Raw genomic sequence first — 25,247 nt, 5'->3', positions numbered from 1 at the left:
GAGCTTAATGATGAAACAACCCGTGTCATGCCGACATTTTTTATTTTTTTCTTATCCATTTTAGTAATCTTTTGTTTAGTTTCTGCATTCAATCTTAGCGAGTTAGGTTGTGGGTTAGTAACTTTTAGCATACCAAGCCCTACTGGGTAGGAAAATTAGGAAACTGTCTCTTTCTGTAAACGGATCGTCCCGGAAATAACACCGTCGGTAACAGTCCCGAGTTCTAACAAAACAAGGCTGGAAGGAAGGAAGCGCAATGCTGTTGTTCAGCAGTGATGTAACAAGGCTTCCCGTAACCGCGACACTGACACGTAATATTACGCTTTAGTACCGGGTACACGTAACCTACCGTAATATGGAAATTCCTGTACTGATAAGCGACGCGACAATGATAAGCGACCTGACTATGTATCTTGTCGCACGACCTTAATTACGACTAACTCACTCACTGACCCGTGAAGATCCGGGGTAGCGGCATAAAACAATAAGCACTCTCTTGCAACCTCAAGATGAGGTGGAAGACATGAAATCACACACACCCTATACCCATCTAGCTTCTTTAGAACGATTAAACTGTAATTGATAAATTTCACAAGTTCAGCTGACCTGTGAAGATCCCGGGTTAGAATAGTCCTTCAGCACCCCATGCTTGCCATAAAAGGCGACTATGCTTGTTGTAAGAGGCGACTAACGGGAGCGGGTGGTCAGGCTCACTGACTTGGATGACACGTCATCGGTTCCCAATTGCGCAGATCGATGCTCACGCTGTTGATCATTGGATTGACTGATCCAGACTCGATTATTTACAGACAGCCGTCATATAGCTGTAATATTGCTGAGTGCAGCTTAAAACTAAACTCACTCAGTCACTCGAAATGCTGCCGTTGCTTCGAGCTTGACCTAAACTAATGTGTAAACAATGAATGTTTGATATTACACAATAATCTAAATTGTCTTTTTCCTCATATCGTGTTTGCATACAAGTGGAATTATGATGGAATTATTTTACACAATACACGCACACACCTAGTCTGTCTTACACTCCGTTAGCTGCACTAGTTTCCCATTTCGCACAGACCTGTGAAGATGCGGGTTGGCATTGATCTTCAGTAACCCATGTTTGTCGTAAGAGGCGATTAAGAGGATCGGATAGTCTGGCTCGCTGACTTGGTTGACGCATGTCATCGCATCCCAGTTGCGACAATCGATGCTCATGTTGTTGATCACTGGATTGTCTGGTCCAGACCAAATTATTTACAGGCCACATAGCTGGAATAATGCGGCATAAAACTAAACTCACTCACACACCTTCCACCCAGACCCATTTGCAATGCTGCTGTCTCTAATGAAGCAAATCGAGACTTCCTCAAGTTTCGGAATCCATCTGTCAATTTCAAATCATCATCGTCAATTTTAAGGTCTTTTTTCTATCAAAAGTACATGTACTTATAGCCCAACCATTGTATTTCAATATACTCCAGTCACGGACGATAGATCTAGGCGCTTCCATCGTTGTGAAATCCACGCACGTACAACGGGTATTTGTATTCACAAATGTGCGTACTTCCTGACAACTGCCTTTCCGTTATGGTTGTTCGCTGAATAATTCCAGTCACCCTTTCAGACTTATGGCTATGAATCATGTGTATAAATATTCTTTTATGTGTTGAACGTATCCCAACGCATGCTTTAAGCCAATGCTTTAGACGGACAGACAGACGGACATGCAGGCAGGCAGGCAGGCAGGCAGGCAGGCAGGCAGGCAGGCAGGCAGGCAGGCAGATAGATAGATAGATAGATAGATAGATAGATAGATAGATAGATAGATAGATTCCAGAAATATCAAGCAATATCACGCTTGGGGACACCACAAATGATCTTCACAATTGTACTTATGAACGGGATCGAAACCCGGACCGGGGAGCCCTTTAGCCGGGATGACAGCTAGATTAATACAATATTTCCATTAAAGGTCACATGCAACCAAAAAATCAAACATAACTAAAACACATTTATCACTTATTCATGACATATAATATACATTGATGCTTTTGAAAAAAAAACAAATAAACAAAATTATAAGCGTACAATCGCGATTCAAAAGTGCAATATTTTGTACTTGGGCTTACTTTCCCCGAAACGAAGCGCTCGGGAGACCGAACCCAGTCATAGCGGGTGGATATGCACTCAAGTGTAACGACGGCTTCCGATTGGCTGCTCCTTTTGCTGATATGCTGAGAGCTCCTTGTGTGTACAGAAAGATGATCTGTTTGATGGGCATTTTAGAAGTATAGCCAGTCAAGAAAGTAAGATTCTTTATGGATAACAACTTCTTTTTGTGTACTTGATGCGTCGTTTCAGTAAGGATTCATATACTGTTGTCAAATAAAATCATATACACTAAAAGAAGTCGTTATCCATGAAGAATGTATATAGAGATGCTGGGTTTTGAAAATACATGTTCTCTGAATTTGTGCTGGATCCAATAAAAAATCATGTCAGTAGAGATAGTAAACTACTGCGTGACTGGAATCTGTCATTCGTCCAAGTACAAAGCAGGACTTGAAAGAGACAAGAGTTTGTACGAGTTTCCGTCAGATCCAGTCATCCGAAAAAAATGAATGTAGTTTGTTTGCAACCCACAGACATAAAAACATGTCGTGTGTATCACACGTGCCTAATTACATGATGTGGCAGACACGGGACTCGGTGGCACGAGTCATAAATCAACTTATTTTCTTTATGTCGTATAGTCTGATAGGTGTTAAGTTCAAATTGCACGTGGTCAATGATTGAAGCTGTGTATTGCATGTTGTCTTTAGGAGACAGGCAGACAGACAGACAGACAGACAGACATATAGGTGTGAATAAACCAGACAATGAGCTTTCTCTGTGACAGAAACTGCTTACTACAACCAACAAGTTGTTTTACGTAACGAGTAGATTAATTACTTGTTTGTGTACACAACCAAGATTAGACTACTGCTCACGACCTCAGACGCTGGGCATGGATACTGTTTCAAGCTCCGTGAACCTATTCACTGCGCATGCGTTATGGACGCAGCGCAGCACAGCTGTTGAAACCAGTTTTCCCCCCAGCGCTGGGGGGAATTTAGTGAAACGTTTGAACTCCGATTTCGCGGGCTTTTTTTTCATCGCGTTTTTTTCAACTTTATAGGTTGAATTGGCATTTTTTATGATTTGTTTCGGTAAGTGCATACCTAAAGGTACCAGAATCTGCAAAGTTGTGTTTTACGTTGCATGTGACCTTTAACAATTATATGGACCTTAATAGTTTTTGAGCCAGTAACTGAATTTATGACATCAGACTCGATAACTCTCACTAAGGGAAGTCATCGACACATTTACGTTTGGGTCAAAGTCCTTAAACCACATGACATCGTCTCCTCCTACGACAAACATATGGTTGCTGAAAATCAATCACAGCCCGGATTTCAATGGGCGTGATCACCACCGAACCGTGTAGTAGAATATAGTTGATATAAGACATACACGATAACGTTAAGCGAATGTTGTGGCTTATGCGGATCTCGGACATGAAACACCAATGTCGACCCTCACTTGGTTTCGTCATTAACTGTAGAGATTAAGAAGGTGTAGTCTGCCTCACAATCCCTGAACCATGTTGTTTTCCTTACAACCTAGCCCTCCATGTAATAATAAAAAGCCTACTGTGTCTCACGATTTTGTCTGAACCACATTATTTGCCCAACTGCATAGCTCTCTCTGAAATGCAAAATCCTAGTCTCGCAGTCCCTGAACCAAATTATTTTTCCTATTGCCAAGCCCTCCGTGCAATACTAAAGCCTAGTCTGTCTCACAGTCCCAGAACCATTTATGTTCCGTACAGCCTAGCCCTTCCGTTCAGTGCTGAAGCCTCAAATGAAGCATGATTTCTCCACGTTCTATGGTCTCCCTTGGGCTCCTTTTCAGTTTGAATGGATTTGCCTGTTACATAGTCAGAGACTGACCGTTAGCCTAATGAAGGAGCTGGGTGGCCCTCAGTGACGCATCCATTCCTTCTTGGGTCAAGACACTCTTACTGAATACACGTCCGTTTATCCAAGAGGTAAGCCCCACTCACACATGGAATGCAAGAGGAAGCTCAAAGAAACACACCTTCCTTTATGTATCTAGGCTCACTGACCTGGGTCTCCTTTCACAGCAACCTTTACTAAGATTCCGCTAAGGTTAACATAGTGACTTAAGATCACCTTAGTGCTTTGTGGAAGGAGGCCCTGGTTGATTCATGTCATACCCCTAATTCATGGCTCGATGCTCATGCTGTCAACCCCTGGATTGTCTAGACGAGACTTGATAATACTCACATAACTGGAATATTGCTGGAGGCAGCTCTAAACAACAAATAACAATCAACATTAACGCAGACATTTACTCCACATTTACTTATGTTTTTGACATACGTACAATTACTTAAAAGAGAGTTCAGGTTGAAATCCAAACTATCCCGCACTGGCCATACATCGGTAGTGTAGTATGCTATTTCAAGCACTGATATATGTTTGAAATAGGCTTGTCATGCAGCGTCAGGCAGTATATAATACAATACTCAAATTATCATTCATCTTTCTAATTTGTTTTTGCTTGAATTATCTTTATCGCCATTAGTTGCAAGTCATCCCGAACCTAGATTAACACAATACACAGACATAAAATGTTTCTTTTTGTTAAAGGAACTGTATATTATAGAAGGCAGGTTTCAAATATTCAGTGTTTTGTTCATTTGTTACCCGTAAAAGGCAAAATTCCCGGTCCCACAATAGATATGAACATGTTTACCCCAAAATCATTAATTGCTCATGTTATCGATTACTGTGGCAGAATATCTACAAAACAAGTGGGTGATAGTATGAGTATCCACACAGTCAGGATCTCACGCAGTGTGTTTACACACACAGTCAACATTTTCTCAACTGTGTCATAGATGCCTGTGAATTGGTTGTTCAAGCGGACAAACCTATTGGTGGAATATCAACATTGCCACACCCAGTTCGTAAATGATGACAATTAAATACGCAGTAGCCGAACTTTTAGAAACCAATCGATTTATGTACAATCTCACCATTATAAAAGTCTTCCTTGGACGACTTTATCGAATGAACATGGAAACCCACAATGTATCTCCAACATGACACCGAATTCATTAACACCATTCACTGGCTTGGCTTTACGCTGACTGTAGTACCACGTGTCCTGGTGACATGGTCATTAAGAGGCAGTGCCCTGCGATTGACAAAAAAACTTCCCTAAACAGTAGCGATTCATCAAAGTTTACGCCAATATCCGATGCCATGGGCGCATAAACCTCCACTAAACACCAGCGAAGATCAAAGTTGATAGGGGGAAACGGGCAAATATATTTCTCAAGCATCAGCAATGTAAGACGATGGACAAATGAACTTCCTCACACCAGGGAGTAATCAAAGTTCTTAAGTCAGTACATGAACCAGTGAACGAATATATTTCCCCCAACGCCAAGAAATAGTTAAAGCTTATGTCACCGCTTGGGTTATTTAGGAATATACGTCGCCAAATCGGCAGAGAATGATTGAAGTTTATGTTAATACCAGAGACAACTAGCGAATACACTTCACACAAACCATCGAATAATCAAAGCTTCTGTCAGTACAAATGTACTTCCCACAAACAGCAACAAATATTTATGGTTTATGGCAATACCAGAAGCAATGAACGAATAAACTTCCCACACTCAACAGCAACTATGCAGGGTTTGTGCCAGTATACCAGAAGTACTGGACGAATAGTCTTCCCCAACACAGCAGCAAACAGTCAAAGTTTATGACAATACCAGAACATCTGACTGAATGAAAGTCCCACCCACAACAGAAAATATTCCAGGTTTGTGACAATACTAGAAGTAATGGACGAATAGACTTTCCTCACGCGGCAGCAAACAGTCAAAGTTTATGACAATACCAGAACATCTGACTGAATAAAAGCACCACACACAACAGAAAATATTCCAGGTTTGTGACAATACTAGAAGTAATGGACGAATAGACTTTCCTCACACGGCAGCAAACAGTCAAAGTTTATGACAATACCAGAACATCTGACTGAATAAAAGCACCACACACAACAGAAAATATTCCAGGTTTGTGACAATACTAGAAGTAATGGACGAATAGACTTTCCTCACACGGCAGCAAACAGTCAAAGTTTATGACAATACCAGAACATCTGACTGAATAAAAGCACCACACACAACAGAAAATATTCCAGGTTTGTGACAATACTAGAAGTAGTGGACGAATAGACTTTCCTCACACGGCAGCAAACAGTCAAAGTTTATGACAATACCAGAACATCTGACTGAATAAAAGCACCACACACAACAGAAAATATTCCAGGTTTGTGACAATACTAGAAGTAATGGACGAATAGACTTTCCTCGCATTGTAGCAACTATACATGGTTCGTGCCAATATACCCGAAATAATGGACGAATACACTTCACACACACAGTAGCAAAAATTCAATGCTTATGACAATGCTAGAAGAAAAGATGGAACTCCCACACAAAAGAAAATATTCCAGATTTGTGACAATGCCAGAAGCAATGAACGAATATACTTTCAACACACAGCAGCCGGTATTCACGTTTCATAGAAACACCAGAGACAATGACAAATGACAATGAAACTCCCACAAAGAACAGGCGAATACTCAAGGTTATGGCAATACCAGAGGCAACAAACGAATAAACGTCTGACATACAGGAGCAGATATTGAAGGTTTATGCCAGTATACCAGAGGTAATGGACGAACAGACTTCCCCCACACAACAGCAGATATTCCAAGTGTATAAAAATACCAGTGACAATGATCGAAAAAACTTCCCACACACAGCAACAGTAGATATTTATGATTTCTGAAAATACAAGAAACAATGACCGAATGAAACTCCCCCATACGAGAAAAAATATTCAAGGTTTGTGACAATACTAGAAGTTATGAACGAATAAACGTTCCTCACACAGCAGCAGATAGTCAGGTCTTATGAAAATATCACAGGCAATCAGAGGCAATCAAAGAACTCCCACGCACAGCAGAAAATGTTCAAGGTTTGCAGAAGTAGTAGGAGCAATGACAGATTATGGTCGTCCGTGTACAGCAGAGTATTTTAGTGGTTTATTCCAATACCTGAGACAATACTGTCAGCATAAGTAAGGGGAATATTCAAAGTTTAAGCCAATACCGCAGGCGGCAAAAGGTCACGCAAGCAAGTGCACGTGACCATTCGCTTCAACTGTATGGTCATGACCTTCAACCTTTGCCCTCCACATTGGCTTTAAGTGTCATGACACGAGAGCATCAAACCTTGTAGGGGATTTCACATTTAGAACATCGATCAGCAAAACAAGAGCGAGCATTTCACAAAGGCCTTTCATGTTGCTTTGCTTTACTCGTACATTTTTATCCAAACCGAACTAACTAAAAATAACTACAATCAATACATTTTCTCTTATTAAAATTTTTTCGAAAGGTATGCGATGTACTTTATCCTACTCACTAAGCAGAAAGGTACGAAAATAAAACTACCTTTGCGTGTGTTGTGATTTCTCATAGAATTTATGTGCCATAAATACCAGATGTATTTAAAACACTCAACTTGCAGTGAAGTCAGGCAATCAGCAAGCGTGTGTAGTGGAATTTCAATGTTGCACGTGCAACTCGAGGTGGTAGGACAATAGGCCCAGTAGGACATAACACACCCGGACAAAACACCCCTTGGCTAATATGAATGCCCCCATGACAAAAAGCCGTCAATGGATATGATATGATATGATATGATATGATATGATATGATATGATATGATATCATAGTAAAACTTATGTAAATAGTACGTAACTGACATATGTAAATCAACAAGCACACAATGCATTTTGTGCAGTTGATACTTGTATTACAGTTCAAACCAGTCTAATATTGTGTGCGATACCAATCAGAAACTCTGACTTGTCACTTACCTGTGACAACTGTCAGCAGTGGGAGATATTGCCCACAAAACAACATTTTATCAACTGTCAGGTCAAAATAAACGTTTTCTCCTATGGGTGGAAATTTGCAAGGGCTTTTTGTCCTGGGGATATTTGGCCTAGGTTTTTTTTCGTCCAAGGTCTCTTTATCCCAGGGGCTTTTTGTCTACCCACCCCACTCGCACACCAAGCTACATGTTCTACCAACAAGTGTTCCTCCCTCGTAAGAAATGGCGAAACGTGACAACAGCATAATGATCGCTTGTTATGCAACTTTTTGTATTTGGGTGTCCGAAAGGCACAAATCACCAGAGTTGGTCTGTCAATTTCATGAGACTGTGCAAAATTTGAGTTTGCTGCATTTATTAGATTGTGTGTCCTTGAACAATTCATCGGTCTCAAATTTAATCAAACGGACTATACATGTACTTTCCGTTGTAGAAGGAGACAACACCATTATCAGATAACAGCTATTCCGCACAGCCGATAGATAAGAAAATAGCAGATCACAGTGACACGAGTTGATATGAGATAGACCGCATTTTATATCACAATTTTTCTTAACACGGATATCAGTTTAACGGTAATCAAAAGTCGATCTACGAATTCTGCAGGCACGTCGGTATCGCTCATGCACCAGAGTCACAGATAACGGGATCCCAATTACTAGATGGAGGAAAGTTTGAAGAAATCAATGACCGATAGCGCACGCCATTGCATAGACAGTTCCGAACCCAGATAAGAGATTTACTATGCATAGTCAACGTGTACAGAAATAGGCAACTTAAGCGATGACTGTTATTTCTATCGATTGCACTGGCCGTCGACCTATTTCCGTTGACGTTACAACGGTGGTTCCTGCTGATTGCCAATTTACCCACGGGTTCCAGTCGCGGGCTGGTAATCTCCAGACAGGCAGACAGTTAGGACCGATGAGTTGATTTGTAGACAGGCGATGGATCAGACAGGCACCTTGGTAGATAGGTATACAGGGAAGGGGGAACGAATGCAGTCGGAACGATGAAGACAGACAGGGTGAAAAGGGGGCAGTTGGTTATAATTACCAGACATGCAGGCAGTGTTGCTAGGCACATGGAGACAATACAGGACACGGTTCTCTGACAGAGTGTAAAGTCCCAGATATACGAGATGAATGATATGATATAAAGGATATGAGGATACATACAAATGACTCTTGAAGGAAAGCTGACAAAAGGATAGACGCAGGATATTGAGGGACAGCCAGATATACAGAAAATACTCACACTGACACACAAATACATATACACACATAATATATGGATCCACTGACAGACGGATACGCACATATCCACACAGAGGGATGGGTACACACATATACAAAGATAGATGGGAACGCAGGTAGACATATATAGATGGACACACACCTATAGACACAAATAGATGAGCTCATGTATAGAAACATATGGACAGACAGATAGATAGACGGACACAGAAACACACATAGAAAAGGTAGCACCCGCAGACGCACATACAGATGGAGGCACACATAGACACAAAGATACATATATTGATGGTCATACACGCAGACACAGATATATGAACATATATATGTAGACACATATATAGATACATGATGAGCACATATATAGAAACATATATAGACATACAGATCAGGATGGACACACAGACACGCAACCTTACAGATAGATGAGAAGATAGATGGTTGGACACACAGAAAGACGACAACAGAGATAAATGAGAAGACAGATGGTTGGACACACAAACAGGCGCCCATAGAGTTCTGCTGTTTCTACGGAGAGGCTGACGTCTGCACGAACAGACAAACATCTACATGATAGGCATGGTGGAATCAACATACATACATTTTCAGATCAGATTGATCAATCGAACAACAACGGCGAACATCATTATTACGTCAATGAAAAGATGTGGGAAGACAGGCCATCGCTGTCGTATAAGGACAGCTGTTAAGTTGTGGACAGACAGACCTATTGCTCAAACACGACCTATTTGAATCCGCGCTTTAACGTAAGACCGGTGATGAAGCGAAACACATTTCAATCACACTTGCACTGAAATCGATGTCAGTCACAAACAGCTGGTCTATTTCAAGCAGATTTCAAAATACGATCTCCGTCGCTATCGATCGCCTGGCTTGGGGCCAGAGAATTAATGACGGATTGGCCAAATCCGTGAATCATTACTTATTTGATCCTCGGTGTTGAAAGCAAAGGTCATATGAATGCTTTCGGGCATGTTTTTTTATGTATTTTTGCCAAGTTTGTCCCAGAAAAAAATGAAATGATATCATATGTGCTGAAACTTGAATCGAATAATAATGTATATTCCGAATTTCATCTGCTTTAATGCATACAGATTTCAGATTATATTTTGGGAAGGACGTCCCCTCCTTTGCTGAGATGCAATGGCCGAGGGCTTGAATCTCAGACACAACCATATGCTTTCAGTTTACGGGTTGTCGGAATCCTATCTTCCCCACTCAATACAACCTACATATAACCATGCATACAAATTATGTCTACATTGCATGACGGAGAAGGGGTTCCAAAAAGATAATAGAGATTAATGAAAATGAATGGGTTTAAGATGCTAGACCTGAAGAACGGGGTGAGCTTAGGCTGCTTGAGCTGAAAAAAAGGATAGTTAATGCTGCTAGGACTGAAATCAGCGAGTTTCAGTTAAGACGCTAGAGGTGAAAAGGGGTGAGTTTAAACAGCTCGAGCTGAAAAAGGGGATAGTTAATATCTGCTGGACCAAGAAAAAGATATTGGGATATTAGGAATCGACCCCGAAACATTCTCGTGAGGAGTGAGCGCTTTAACCACTTGACCATCTCAGGAACGATCCTTGAAGGTCCGAGGTAGAACAGGCCTTCAGCAACCCATGTTTGCCATAAAAGACGACTCTGCTTGTCGTAAGAGACGACTAACGTGATCGGGTAGTCAGGCTCGCAGACTTGGTTGACACATGTCATCGGTTACCAACTGTACAGATCGATACTCAAGCTGTTGATCACTGGACTCCATGGTCCAGACTCGATTATTTACAGACCGATTATTTACAGACCATATAGCTGGAATATTGCTGAGTGCGGCGTAAAACTAAAGTCGTTCGCTTGCCCCGGTATTGGGAACACGCCTTAGATTGGTCAGTAGACTGATCCGCTGGTTTCATGCATCCACAGACTATCAAACCTTTCCTTCGTCTCAGCATAAAATCTTTATCACAGGAAGACAAGAATCCATCGCTTAGGTTGTTTGACATCGTCAGCACGATGGGCTGACACAGAATAAAAAGCTCAGACAAATCCCCTGAAAGCTGCTGGAACACCCCACGAAACATGGTCTGTACAGCAGCCAATACCGCTCATGGAAATTGGATTAATTCTATTAAATATATTTTATATATTTAGGACAGACGTTCAATTTCATAACCCCACGGTATTAGAGGCATAAACGTCAGTAACTTTCATGGTCAGTAAGTAGCTTCAAACTACTAAAACGGGCCTCAATTCATTGATATGCACGCGGGGCTTCTAGCGATGAACGCATTTCACGTAAACACACTATTTTCAGCTGATCTACTTAATAGTCCCTGTCGGAAGGCTGTATGTCGTGTCCGATCATCTGAGAGGCTCGGTTCGTGCCGAGATGAGTCATACTGTCCAACCACGGTACAATAAACCACACGTATCATTGTCCTGTATATTTAGCTTGAGTGGAGAAAAGGCGTCTCGATATTTCCCAGGAATGCGTTTGATTCAGAAATATGGCACAGTGTGGTGACCAATATCGGCAACGTTTGCCTCCAGCTTGAATCGTCGTGAGAATTTTATTATATACGTACAACCCCACTAAATGAAAAGCATTGTGTTTATTTCCTGCTCTTTATTTTGTGGACCTAACAGACGAGGAATACTGTAATATTTTTATTGTAAAACATCTACCTTAACACCAACTTAATATGAAACTATCATGGCAAATATGATTGATGTCTTTGACATCTACTTGCATCAGCGGCGCCATACCATGTAGTGAGTGAGCGAGTTTGGTTTTATGCCGCCCTCAGGAATGTTCCAGATATATGGCGGCGGTCTGTAAAACGTAGTGGGGACAAGATGGCATGTTTCAACCAAGTCCACGAGCCCGAGCACCTGATCCCGTTATTCGCCCTTCACGACAAGTATTGGTTGTTGAAGATCAGCTTTAACCTGAACCACAAAGGTCCCACAGCACGTAAATGCAACCTGCCACTGAACATCATGTCAGACAGATATGTCAGACACATATGTCAGAAACATATCAAATGCTTCACCTGACCTGGGCGATTAATTTTCGTCAGAGAAGTGACTTACTTTTGTGTCCTAGTTTTATGCTTCTATGCAAGGTGAATGAAGTGTAGGTGTCTTCATTCTACAAAGACGTCGTAACGCTTAAGTGATCGTAAATTCCGTACCATAAGACAGACTTACGACTGTCGTGGAGTACAATCGCTTTGTACAACGAGACCTGGCGTGTTTTTGAAAGAGGCGCTCTTAGCTTGGACCCAACTGCGCAGACTGATGTTCATGTTGTTGATCACTGGATTATTATTATTATTATACTCGATTATTTACAGACCGCCGCCATATGGCTGGGATATTGCTGAGTGCGGCGTAAAACTAAACTCACTCACTCACTTAGCTTGGAATTGTGAGGTCAGGTAAAGTAGGGTTGTCTGTTGTTTATCTCCTCACTCAGCAATATTCTAGCTATGTAGAGGTGTGAAATTCAGCTTAACGGTCCATTCGGGACAACTGCTTCTAAATAGTGACGCGAAGCCACGTACAGATGTTAGGGTTTTGACTGATGAAACACTGGGGTACCATTTTGTAGTTCAGTTTGGAGAGTACACTGTTAAATTACTTACTCGAGTCATCAGTACTTATTCATTCAAGTTTTGCTGACCGTCAGTGGGTAGCTACAAGTACCTTAGCGTAATTGGGGCGGTGGAGTAGCCTTGTGGTTAAATCGTATGCTCGTCACGCTGAAGACCCGAGTTCGATATTCCAATGTGTGAAATCAATTTCTGGTGTTTCACGCCGTGATATTGTTGAAATATTGCTAAAAGAGTCTTATGAAACTAAACTCGCTCACTCAGATCATTCAAGGAAGAGGTGACTAGAATATATTACATCAAACGAAACCATAACTTGAGTAGCTGTGGCAAGATAACAGCAAACATTATTTATGTTTGACTACATCCCAAACGTCAAGCAGATTGCGTGCCTAAAGCTACGCTTCGGCTGTACTCATAGGAGACTTGACACACTGGTGTTTAGTAAAATATGTGAATGAGTAATACTATGTTTCTACAGGAATATTCCAGCAATATCACAGCAGAGATATGTGGAATCGAACCCGGGTCTTCGGCGAGAAGCGCGGACACTTTGACCATGAGGCGACTCACATTACTTGAAAAGGAGCCCCAGAGACTCTGAACCTGAGGAAATCTAGACATGCTTCATTTAGGGCTTTAGCATTGAGGGAGAAACTGGCAATATGGAAAATATTGTGTTTCCGGGGCTGTGAGACAGTCAGTGAGAACTACCCCACCCCCTGATCTCTAATTTCCACCTAACATCCTACACGACCCTGTATTTACTACGGAATAATATATCTGGTGACCCACATCCCTACTAATTTACTATCAGGCTGTGTTTGCTAGTGAAGATAGGTATTTCCTTACGCCCTACGGCTTACTGAAAAATGTTCCACCGAATGTATTGCCGTGAGGAGAGACTAGAATTTGACTTACATTTGCCATTCTAAACATGTTCGTGTTAATGTAAGCGAGTCAGCCTACATACACATTGAGGTAGTTCATATCATTTCATATATATATTAAAGGTCATTGCATATGCGCACACATGCGTCGTTCTTAACAACTCTGGGATTTACTGTCATTGTGTGTTGGTGAATAATTGTAACGACATAGTCAGCAATATTTAACAGTAAAACAACATGGAACAATAGTCACATGGGTATCCCGACAGACCAGAGAAGACATGAACTTATCTCGACATTGAGGTTAGTTAAAAACACAAGCTACCTGCCAAGTCCTACAGTCTGACCATCCAATCCCCGTTAAGCCAACACGGAAGATATGAGTGAGTGAGTACGTCGGATGTGCCGAATAGGAAGATGTCTTTTTGGTTGTTTAAGGCCGCACTCATCATTATTTCAAGCTATGTGGCGGTGGTCTGTAAATAATCCAGGCTGAACTAGACAATCCAGTGATCAACATCATGAGCATCGGTCTACACAGTTGGTATACTATTACATGTGTCAGCCAAGTCAGCGAGCCTGACCACCCGATCCCATTAGTCGCCTCTTTGGATAAACATGGGTTGCTGAAGAAATCTAATCCGGATTTTCGGAATCAGATCGGAGATTATGAAGTACATTCTTTTCTGAAATTCGTACTGTGTCCCCTTACCAGTCTCGCTTGATATGTCAAAGTTCGTTTCATATGTCAATGCAAGATGTGATAGCGCGTTATGCACTCATGCATACCATCCTTGTCACGATGCATTAAACTACGCATATAACGAATTAATGGATATAACAAACTGTATTTGTGGCGCCGTTCCGTATTTGAAGAGCATTAAGTTATATACTGTTATATCGAACCAAAATTTCGAACGAACCCCTCATAGTTCGTTATAACCGCAGGTTTTGTCTCATCTATTGAAACTTAGAGGCAGTTGCCCAAACGAACATCCCCATGTGTTTGGCAAGGCATGATGGAATCAACATGCCTATGCTTCAGACCTGACTGATAAAACGAACTACGTTATGATGAATAACGCATACTACGAGCTAACATGAGTAACTCATTCTCTAATTAAGGATTACTAATTATAGTTCTCCATAACGGTAGCCTACGGAAGCCCTTGGGAGAATATCTTGGACAAAAGATGTTGCTCTGTATGGTGGGCTCATCTGGGTTGGGTTGCATTTAGGTAGTAATGACATCAAGTCCTGCCGACCCGGATGGTGGTCAGCTCTCAGCGGTGTGAAGGACCTTGGAGAGCGGCAATATATTTCAGAGCATTTTCTTTGTCTGACCTCCTTTGTCCTTAAGTCGAATTTGAGGTGACTAACATTGCGGCTGAGTGATGGAGGGATTAGATGGTCACGCAATTTGTTCCTTTCGTAGTTTAGTGAGTTTAATTTTACGCCGCACTCAGCAATTTTCCAGCTATATGGCGGCGGTCTTACTACAGACCCCGAAGCAAATTTATCCAAGTCTGAAAAATGTGACAAGTCCCCCTAGATTCCCCTAGCTTCAGAAGAGAGTCTCGGGGCTCCATTTCATTATATTATTTGTTTTTACTATGAACTTTGTTCAGTCACTAGTTGTTAGTCTGTAAGTAATCGAGTCTGGACCAGACAATCCAAATGATCAGCATCATGTATGCTGTTGAGGTACGATGATATGATTCATCCAAGTCTGTGAGCCTGACCACCCGATCCCGTTCGTCGTCTCTTACGACAAAGCATGGGTTGCTGAAGACCAGTCGTAAGTCGAATCTTCGTTGGTTAGGTGACATTGTAAAGTACAACACAGAGACACTACACATTGCTGAAAACAACACATATTGCTATTTTTTTCACATCCAAATGACCGAACATGATGTGTCTTTGTCGACCTGCTTCATATTCTGGCCACTCATATGTCGTCACGAAACAGGTCCTAAAATGTGTGGGAGCTTTCTAATTTCGAGCCCACAACCACAGGCGTCTACCGTTCTTAAGGGACGCAACTCAGAGGCCCAACACATAAAGAACATTTAAGGTAATCTTTTCAAACGACCAGAAATGACATTGCCAACACTTTGCCAAGCTTATACGGACCTTATCAGACACGTTGCGACATCCTGCAATATATAGTTTGACTATGGGATATCTTGTGGGCAATCATCACTAATATCAAGCCCATCAACCTGCATGTCATGTTGATGGGAAACTGCAGGTACAAATGATGCAGATGCCACAGCCTACCGACCTAACAATTTAGACTACTCCTGTCGTAGTGAGTTCCTGAAGCTCATACCCAGCTTCCTCATGACCGCCTCTGTGTACAACACACTGACGTCTTGTCAAAGACTGTCTCTTCCATTATATATATATGTGTGTAAATGAGTATATATATATACACATTATGATATATATAAAATTATTCATTTGAACTGATAATAATTTATCATCCAAAAACTGTGTTCCACGGGAGATATTGCTGGTGTGAGATCAAATGCTATCTCATATGAGATATCGTTTTTTATTACCCACGTGGTCAACGTACGGGCAGATGCATACTAATCTCGTACGTTACAGGTGTGTCGTGTCGGGTTGACCTGTGTCATATCGCGTTGAAATGTGTCGTAACGACTTGACCTGAGATTCTAACGATTTGATTGGATAACCGACGATCTCGCAGTTACGTCACGTTGTGACTGAACTTTGTTTCCATCCTTAACAAACACGTGAATTCACGTGAATATATGCATTGATTGTGAGTCGAATCGAGATATTATATTCGTCGAAAACATAACCATAATTGTTCCACCAGTAATGTTAGCCGAGTGAAACAACTACATGTGAGTGAGTGAGTTTAGTTTTACGCCATTTTGAGCAATATTCCAGCAATATCACGAAGCGGGACACCAGAAAATGGGCTTCACACATTGTACCCATGTGGGGAATCGAACCCGGGTCTTCGGCGTGAAGAGCGAACGCTTTAACCACTAGGCTACGTATGCCCCACCGCCCCGGGACAAACCAAGAAGCGGGGTTGATCGGAGCAGTTCACTGTTTACTGCTGGTCGAGGCAATGACAACTGACATGCATCGTGGCGTCGGCTATCAAGGAGCTACATGTAGTGACGTCATTACAGTGTGACGTCATGCAAAATGTGTACAATAGTACAACATTCTTCCTTAACCCCCTGGATGCCGAGTTTTTTTTCAGACGCACATTTTCATAAAGTTTGAAAAGTGAACGTTGTGCGAGATTTGCGCTCGCGTGGTCCTGGATCTGCGTACGGCTATGAAATTGCACAGACATGTAGGATATTTGATTTCCTATCCGTTGGTATAAATATAATTGCGGCTACCTCAGGGGTTTGAGAAATAGACACTGCTAAAAGTTGTCAAAAACTTTTGTGTGTGTTCAAAAACAGTAAATTTCTCAGGTTTTTATCATGCACCAATAAAAGCACTCTGCTACGATTTTTTTAATTTGGCATCTTTACGGGAAGTGTCAGCGAAGAAAATACAGCTTGATATCTGAACGACATAAGTGTATATGAAATGGATGTATGTGCTAATGCATAACGTCATACTCACAAAATCAAAAATGACCCGCAATAAATGTCAAAAATCGATTTTCTACTATGACGTCAAACGTCGACAGAGAGGTCATGCACGTATGAAGATAAGGGGGCATAAGTCAGCTATGGTTTACATTAGGTCAATGTAACTCCGATCACATGAAGAGAATTTGCTGTGGATATGGACAGTATATTTTCGTGATGTTTTGTTCACAGTGAACCAAACTATTCCAACACAAATTTCCCCAATGTGAGAGGATACCTTTTGGTAGTTTCACAATTTGTAAGAAAAGATGCAAGTGTACTACATCAAAAATCAGGCAATAGCGATTTGGATGTCCCTATCCGATACATATTTTAGTTCTTAGATTCCCATATTCTCCTGTTTGTGTATATGTATTTTTATTAATTTTCCATCATTATTAACGGAGTAACAGCAACATTTTCAAACGTAATGAAATAACTGAAAATAATGCGACATTTTAGTTGACGTCACAGCATGTTTTGTGCATTTTGTGACGTCGGAAAAAGACTACTCTGGTTGCTGATTAGTATATATCTAACCTAATTTCCACTCAATGTGTAAAAGATTTCGGCTTCTGTGTCAGAATTCAACACTTTTCAGCCAAAATATAAAATGAATGGTATTATCACTGAAATAGTGTCCTGAATATATCAACAATTACACGGTTTTACTACATATCTTATTGTGAGCAACACGCGCACCTGCCTAGCATCAATTTAGCATAAATGAAAATTTCACAACACCTGAATATTCATTGAGTATTCATTTAGGAAAAACACTTTTCTTCTCATGATTATGAAATCAATTCCCTTCATAAGTAGGCAATGAAACGTACAAAGAGATCGATGTTTCAGTAAAGAAGTATTAGAAAATGGACGTAATGCTTGTCCAAATTAAGACTTGACCTGATGTATATATTTTTAACAATTTCCGTATAAATATTGTTTGAGTTAGACATTCTGCCATCAGATATATTTTAATCGCATTTGAATTGGCTTTATTATCGAAAAACAATGATAATGAATCATGAAACGTTTTGACAAAGTCGCACCTGGTCAATTAATATTCATAATAGTTTTGTCTATAAAAACGACACAAACCAATACAATGAACAAGACAATTCCTTTAAACAGTAGTATGTGTGCCCCTACATTTGATAAAATGTACAAATCATTTTCATTAATATTATCCGTTTTACTTATAAGTTGGAATTAAATCGTTGTTTATTAACCTGTTCATATGAAACTGCAATATTTGTCCCAACGTACTGAATATTGCACATCACGTGAACTAAAGCACATGTTGCAGTAATGGCTACGTGTGATCTTCCAACACTTGTGTAGAGGCTTGAAATGTGGTCTAATACACTTACTTAGACAGTTTCCCATGTAAATATTATTCAAACAATCAAAAGCTTTCAAAGAATAAAAACGGATACCTTATATCCACACATGATATGGTGTTGAACATGGATATACATAGATACTGAAATCAGTTTCATGAAAAAATATCTGAACGATGCGCAAAATATACATCACAATACTAAAAGTGCAATCGGAATGGTATGGGCATTGTGTTTACTCTTGTTCAACCGACCTTCACCTCAAAACAATTGCCTAATATGTGCAACAATGTTGACGTGTGACATCACTACCGATGACCGATTTCTTTCAAAATGGCGGCTTCGCTGAGAAGGGTACACAGGATTTTGCGAGGACGTTTTCCTGGGTTCAGGGATCTTTTGTACATAAATGAGAGATGTAAGTAATCAGAATTATTCTGACTATCTGTGTATTGTGATATGTTCTTATCGTTTACATTGTAAATGACGGAACAAGCCAGAAATGCCGATAAGTACCGTTGTCGTTCTGCGTGATTTTGCGTCAGTCATGGCTTCACGCTGCACTAAAAGTTTGACAGTTTCTTATGAATTACCAAATTATTTCATTGTATCTATTTTCAATTTGCTATTTTTTGCCACGATACTCTTCCCCTGAATATACTAAGCGTATTGAGCTATTGTAAGCAATGATTACAGGGCTGGATGTTAGGAAATTTCCGAAAATGCTACGCAGTGTAAAATTGGATTTTTTCTTTGTTTACATTTCAGTCAAGCGCTGTCTTTCGAGCACAGCGTTCGTTTTCATACAAAGTATATTTCGTTTCGTTTTGTCTAGACAGTTGGTATTGGTGACAAAGACCATTTGTAATTTGATTCTAAGATATATGGGGAATTCAATGATGCATTTGTCGCAGCTAACTATGAAGTATACATGCTGTAATAGGCTTCTCAATACCGGCCTTCTCGAAACGTGATTTAGTAAACACTATCCAATATGGCGGAAAGCGCACTTCGGCGTTCGTGTAAGTGTATTTTCGAAAACATCCCAACCGATTCTGGGTACATCGGTGACGTTTCAGAATTATCATTCCGGGTTACATGAAAACTTGATATCAGTGATCATTAATATGCTGTTTTTGAAATTCATTACTCCCAGTAATTATCCGATTTTCACATTTCAAAACATACTGCAAATAACGCTGTGAATCTCGATTTTGTACAGTTTGAAAAATGGCGACATTTACGAAGAAGCCTATTTTGAAAGGCGATTTTAAGCACTTTCGCTTGGTCTGAGATAATAGTGGATGGTATCAAGAAACTGGGAATTTTCCGCAGAATTCAAAACTGTGAAGTATTTATATATGCGTGGTATATTTCAAAGTGAGGGGTGAAGAGGAGGGACATATATGTCCCTGTGGCATCCATGGGGTTAACGTCTTTCTGAAAGCGGTTTCGGTCTGAAACCATAAAAATAAAACGATACGCTATTTTGTCATTTTAATCCAAGTAAAACGTGGGTAATAAATATAATACAACACTCGATGTCATTACATACTAATTATACGAAACTCGTGAACTTCCTATGGTATCTGACCTCGGTCATAGGAAGGACACTCGTTTCGTATAATTCAGATGCAATGAGGTTGCGTGTAGTATTCTCTATTGTAAACCAAAAGTCACTGTCTTCTGTAATCTGATTGGTTGAAAAACATGATCAAATGGTATTAGATTCCCGGAAACGGCAATACTATTTACTTAAGGATTGACTGTGTATTTCTTTCGTTGCATTGAAGTATGAAACTAAAAACCAATGTGCAAACTGTATGAATCCGCGTAGCGAATTCTTACAAACGTATTGCGTATTGACACGTAGAAACGTCGCACACAATTGTTTTGCTGTGTCAACAACAGTGGTGACGTCATTCAAATCATATTGTGACGTAAAGTTAGAATGGCGTCACAAATGAGCAGCTCCAGATGCTACCATGGGAACCATCTGAAACGGCCAGCAGACGACACTTGACTGCTGTATCCGTACTCGGTGTAAACGAGTGCATTTGGTTTAAAATTCATTTTATGTATCATAAACAAGTGATAACTGTGTTTCCATTTAGTTTGATTTTTTGGTTGCATGTGACCCGTAAAGCTTTTGTTGCATTTGTCTCTGCAAATATGGTTTTATGCAAACTATGGACATATGCATGGTAGATTGAAATACAGAAGTAGTAATTAAGATGTGGTGATTTCAGAGAAATCCTTTGCTGCTGATGTGAACAAGGAAGGTGTATTTGCTAACAATGAGATGCACCTTGGAGATGTGGAAGTGTATGTGTTTGATTATGACTACACACTGGCTCACTACACGACAGAACTCCACTATCTGCTCTATAAGCTGGGACAGCAAGCCCTTGTCAATGACTACAAGGTTTGTACAGCCACATGTGATACTCTAACACTCATTTCCCAGAGCTACAGAAACGTTTACGGTCACTAAGTTTGTCTTGTATAATGTCTCCCATACTACTGTATTTACCTGTGTGATCATTGCTTGTCATGTCGAGCTGATATTCACCTATATGATATGAGTGACATCAACGGGTGAAACGATTCATTCACTTTAACTGGTTAAAGTCTCCTTAAAGATTCATTGATCAAACATTCCGGTACTGTAATGAAATCAACAGGGGAATGAACATATCGGAAAATATTAAATACTCAACGAAAAGAAAACAATCATATTATCTGTGTAAGTTCTTAACGTACAATAATTGAGCGTATTTAAAACTCATTTGCTTCGTAACTTGAGCCTTAACAACACCATTGACATTAATGTTATGTCATATATACATAGACAAAAAGTTTATATTGTGCACAAAGCACGTCATCGAGCATATCTAAAAAACTGTTATTGCGTGGGTGGTAAATGTAGCCTTTCGCTCCTTTTTGCAAACTTCCACCTATGTCACAGCGGGAAACACTAGAAATAGGCTTCACAGGTTGTATCCATGTGGGGAATTGAATTGAATTCGTCTCCGAAACGGATGAGCGCTATAAATACTATACTACCCAACCAACCCTACATGGATACAATATCAAAGCAACATTACTTCCTCGTCCACTATACGCTTTCTCTGCATGGCCTTTCTGATAAAACATTGGTAGAATCTGTAGCTACATATTCCAGTTACCTGCTGCACAGATGCTGGTGCTACTGCTACAGACAAAAGCATCGTAGTTATCAACTCACCATTTTATTTTATTTTTATATCTTGCTGTTGAGCACTGGATTGATTGGTCTTGACTCGATTATTTACAGACCGCAGCCTTATAGCTTGGACTTTGCTGGGGGCGACTTTAAACAACCAACCAACCAACCTTATTTTATGGGTTCGCTCCAAAGCCCCGGTAGTCAATCATGAAACGATTTTGTTCCATTTCAATATCTCACTAAGCTGAACATGTCCGATATCCGAAAGAATTTGATAAATAAATAATACAAGATGCAACACTAGGTGAAGACATATGCATTAGTTAGTGATTCAGTCGTTGCAGAAGATGAACAACACATGATATAAAAAAGGGGGAACAGACATCCGATGCAGTTTCCAGGGTAACTTTCAATACTGTTGTTATGGCAACAGTTCTGCATGTTAATTTGCGAAAAAATGAAAACAAAATATTGTGAAAAACTGCCCGATCATCATTAAGTTGTTTATGTGAAAACAGGAGGGATCACTGTGTGAAAACACGTGCGTCCACAGCAACGAAACGTGTGAAAACTGTGCGTTAATTAAAATACATTCACATAAGGCTCACCAAAGTAAGAATTCTGACGTAAAATAAAGAAAGTACACACGAGGTGCTTTTGGATCAAGTCGGCGTCTTTGGATCACGTAAACATTGCCTGCTACTTGTCAGTCACATTCGAAACACTTTTTAAAATATAAAACATTAAATTAAGAAATACATTTACGACGGTCGTTGTTCTAGATCTGTTGTTAAATATGATCCAGAAGAATCTTGTGTGTTTTTTCTTGTATATTTCTGTTTACACCACAATTAATTTAGCGACAAGTGATTGAAACTTTACATAAAATATGCATATATGTTGTATAATTGATGACAATCATTTTTCTCTTCGGCCACCCCCCACCCACACCCCCCACCCCCTTCCCCGCCGTTGTTAATAGAAACGAAACACAAACTGCATGGCCTCTTACTGCATCCACACGACTGACCTTGCATTTAAAAGTGACATGTTTGGCCATATTGTCAATGTAAGCTCATTTTATAGAATTTCCATTCATATATTCACTTACCCGTGAAGGTCCCGGGGTAGAATAGGCCTTCAGCAACCCATGCTTGCGATTATGCTTGTCGTAAGAGGTGACTAACGGGATCGGGTGGTGAGGCTCGCCGACTTGGTTGACACATGTCATCGGTTCCCATTTGCGCAGATCGATGCTCATGTTGTTGATCACTGGATTGTCTGGTCCAGACTCGATTATTTACAGACCGTCGCCATATAGCTGGAATATTGCTGAGTACGGCGTAAAACCGAACTCACTCACTCACACATACATTCACGATAATGAAAAAAACCCAAAGTTCTGCGAAAATCAGCTTCGTTGTTATAAAAAAGTCAGTAAGTACCTCCACCGAGACGTCGCAAAGTATTGCAAAAAAGAAGTAACTGTTGATTATCCACAGTAGGTGGTTTTCCATCATCTTACAACTTCTCAAATGTCTCTCAACGAAACAATACGATAAAGCTGGTTTATCAAGAAAACAAACTGCGTATTCCTTGTATCTTGCAGTAAAATTTAGTAGAAACGTATATAACGAACTTCAGCTGTTACGTACAAAGTTTCGTAATTGTAGTTATATAGTCATATTATATACCCCCTTTCGCAATAGTTGCAATGAAAAGGAAGACATGGTGCTCTTTAATTTTCAGTGATTTGAATTCCGTACTTCGCCTGGAATTAATTTTAAACAGTGAAATTTGCACTTTATTATCTTAAGTACCATGATATAGCGCTTAGCAACCTCGTTCTGATAACAGTCTTCAAATAGCGTAGGCGTTAATTAATACAGTGTATGGGTATGGACAATGATACCATACACACGTGCTTCAATTGTTGCACAATCAGCTCTGCGTTTATCAGATACTTCTTATGGATTAGTCAATTCGTGGATGTTAAGAGGGACTGTATATCTCGCTACTTCCGGTACTAAGCTGCTTTCCGAATCCCTTTGCGCGCGCCAGCTTGTTGACTGAGAGACGGTGCCCAGCTTGTTTCCAGATTTCCGGAGTATATTCAAGAACCAGTTCTGGTTCCACATTGCGCTACCGTCAAATATGACTTTACTACACCGGGCCAAGTGTACACCCATGCTTAGTTGTCACAGCTGTTGACAGTCGTAATAGTTAGCTAATATGGGGACGGTTAGACGGGAAATTTGTTATTTCTCCAAGGATCATCTGCTCCTTACTGTCAACCAAGAGAACATTGGAAAAGTTATGAAACGTTGTTTGTCACCGGAAGTACTAAGGTCTTGCCAAGTGACGTGACCTACTTAAGGGCCCTACTAGAAGCCCGTTAAACATAACATCCGTTCCCCGAACCGGACCTGTAAAAATGTATCTAATATATTAATTTATTGAATCTATCGTAAGGTGAGCATTAATTCCCGAGCAGGGCTACAATGTCATGTATCAACAATACCAACTTGATCAATAATCGCCATTAAGCAAAGATTGTCAAAGACCAACCCTGCCCAGATTTCATGGATGGATTGAGTGACTCATTAAATTACATAAAATTGTAAAAAATTCTTCACCTGCTATAATGGTGGCAGTGGAGGTCAAGGGAACTGAGTTAAGATAAGAAGACATTTACACATATATCTATCATTATCACAAAGTCACACTCGCAAGCTAGCCATTTATACGCTCCAACGTCCCAATGTAAGGACAGCGAATCTGTATCTCTCCCTTATAGCATTATATTCATGTCTGGCCTTAACTGCTCGTTCAGACGACGTGCTGTGACAAAAACGAAATTGTGTTATTTATGATATGATCAATTATTCATTCACTCTTCATTACCTTTCCGTCACAGGTTAATCCAATGGGGCAAACTGTGTTTCCCATTTGTATCCATCCAAGCAGCATCGTTGCTATCGTCCTCGACGTGCAGTAGATGTAATATGCAGAGTGTTCACCGGGTGATGTGGTGTCACGGCAATATATCGAACGGCGACGACACAGCTGTGATTTCCGTTTTTGTTCCGGAAACAATACAGTGAAAAAAGAATGCGTAGTCTATTCAATAGTTGCATTATCACTGCAACAGTGAGGGCCTATCTCGGTTGGAAGATTTGTTTTGAGAATATCTATTGTACAACTTTGAATTGAGCAATACACCAGAGTTTAT

General features: G+C 40.4%; 1 protein-coding gene across 2 annotated transcripts in view; it reads right to left on the bottom strand.

The window, feature by feature from the left end:
- Positions 1-24,988, bottom strand: part of LOC137269782 (uncharacterized) — a 79,517-nt gene extending 54,529 nt beyond the window's left edge. For both annotated transcript variants that reach the window (XM_067803611.1, XM_067803616.1), the window contains exon 1: positions 24,920-24,988. In XM_067803611.1, coding sequence (XP_067659712.1) covers positions 24,920-24,985 — 66 coding nt within the window. In that variant the 5' untranslated portion in view covers positions 24,986-24,988. The remainder of the gene's footprint in view (positions 1-24,919) is intronic.
- Positions 24,989-25,247: the final 259 nt, after the last annotated feature.

The sequence above is a fragment of the Haliotis asinina genome, unplaced genomic scaffold (assembly GCF_037392515.1).
Source record: "Haliotis asinina isolate JCU_RB_2024 unplaced genomic scaffold, JCU_Hal_asi_v2 scaffold_17, whole genome shotgun sequence".
Classification (NCBI taxonomy): domain Eukaryota; kingdom Metazoa; phylum Mollusca; class Gastropoda; order Lepetellida; family Haliotidae; genus Haliotis; species Haliotis asinina.
This window is presented reverse-complemented; position numbering and strand designations above follow the sequence as displayed.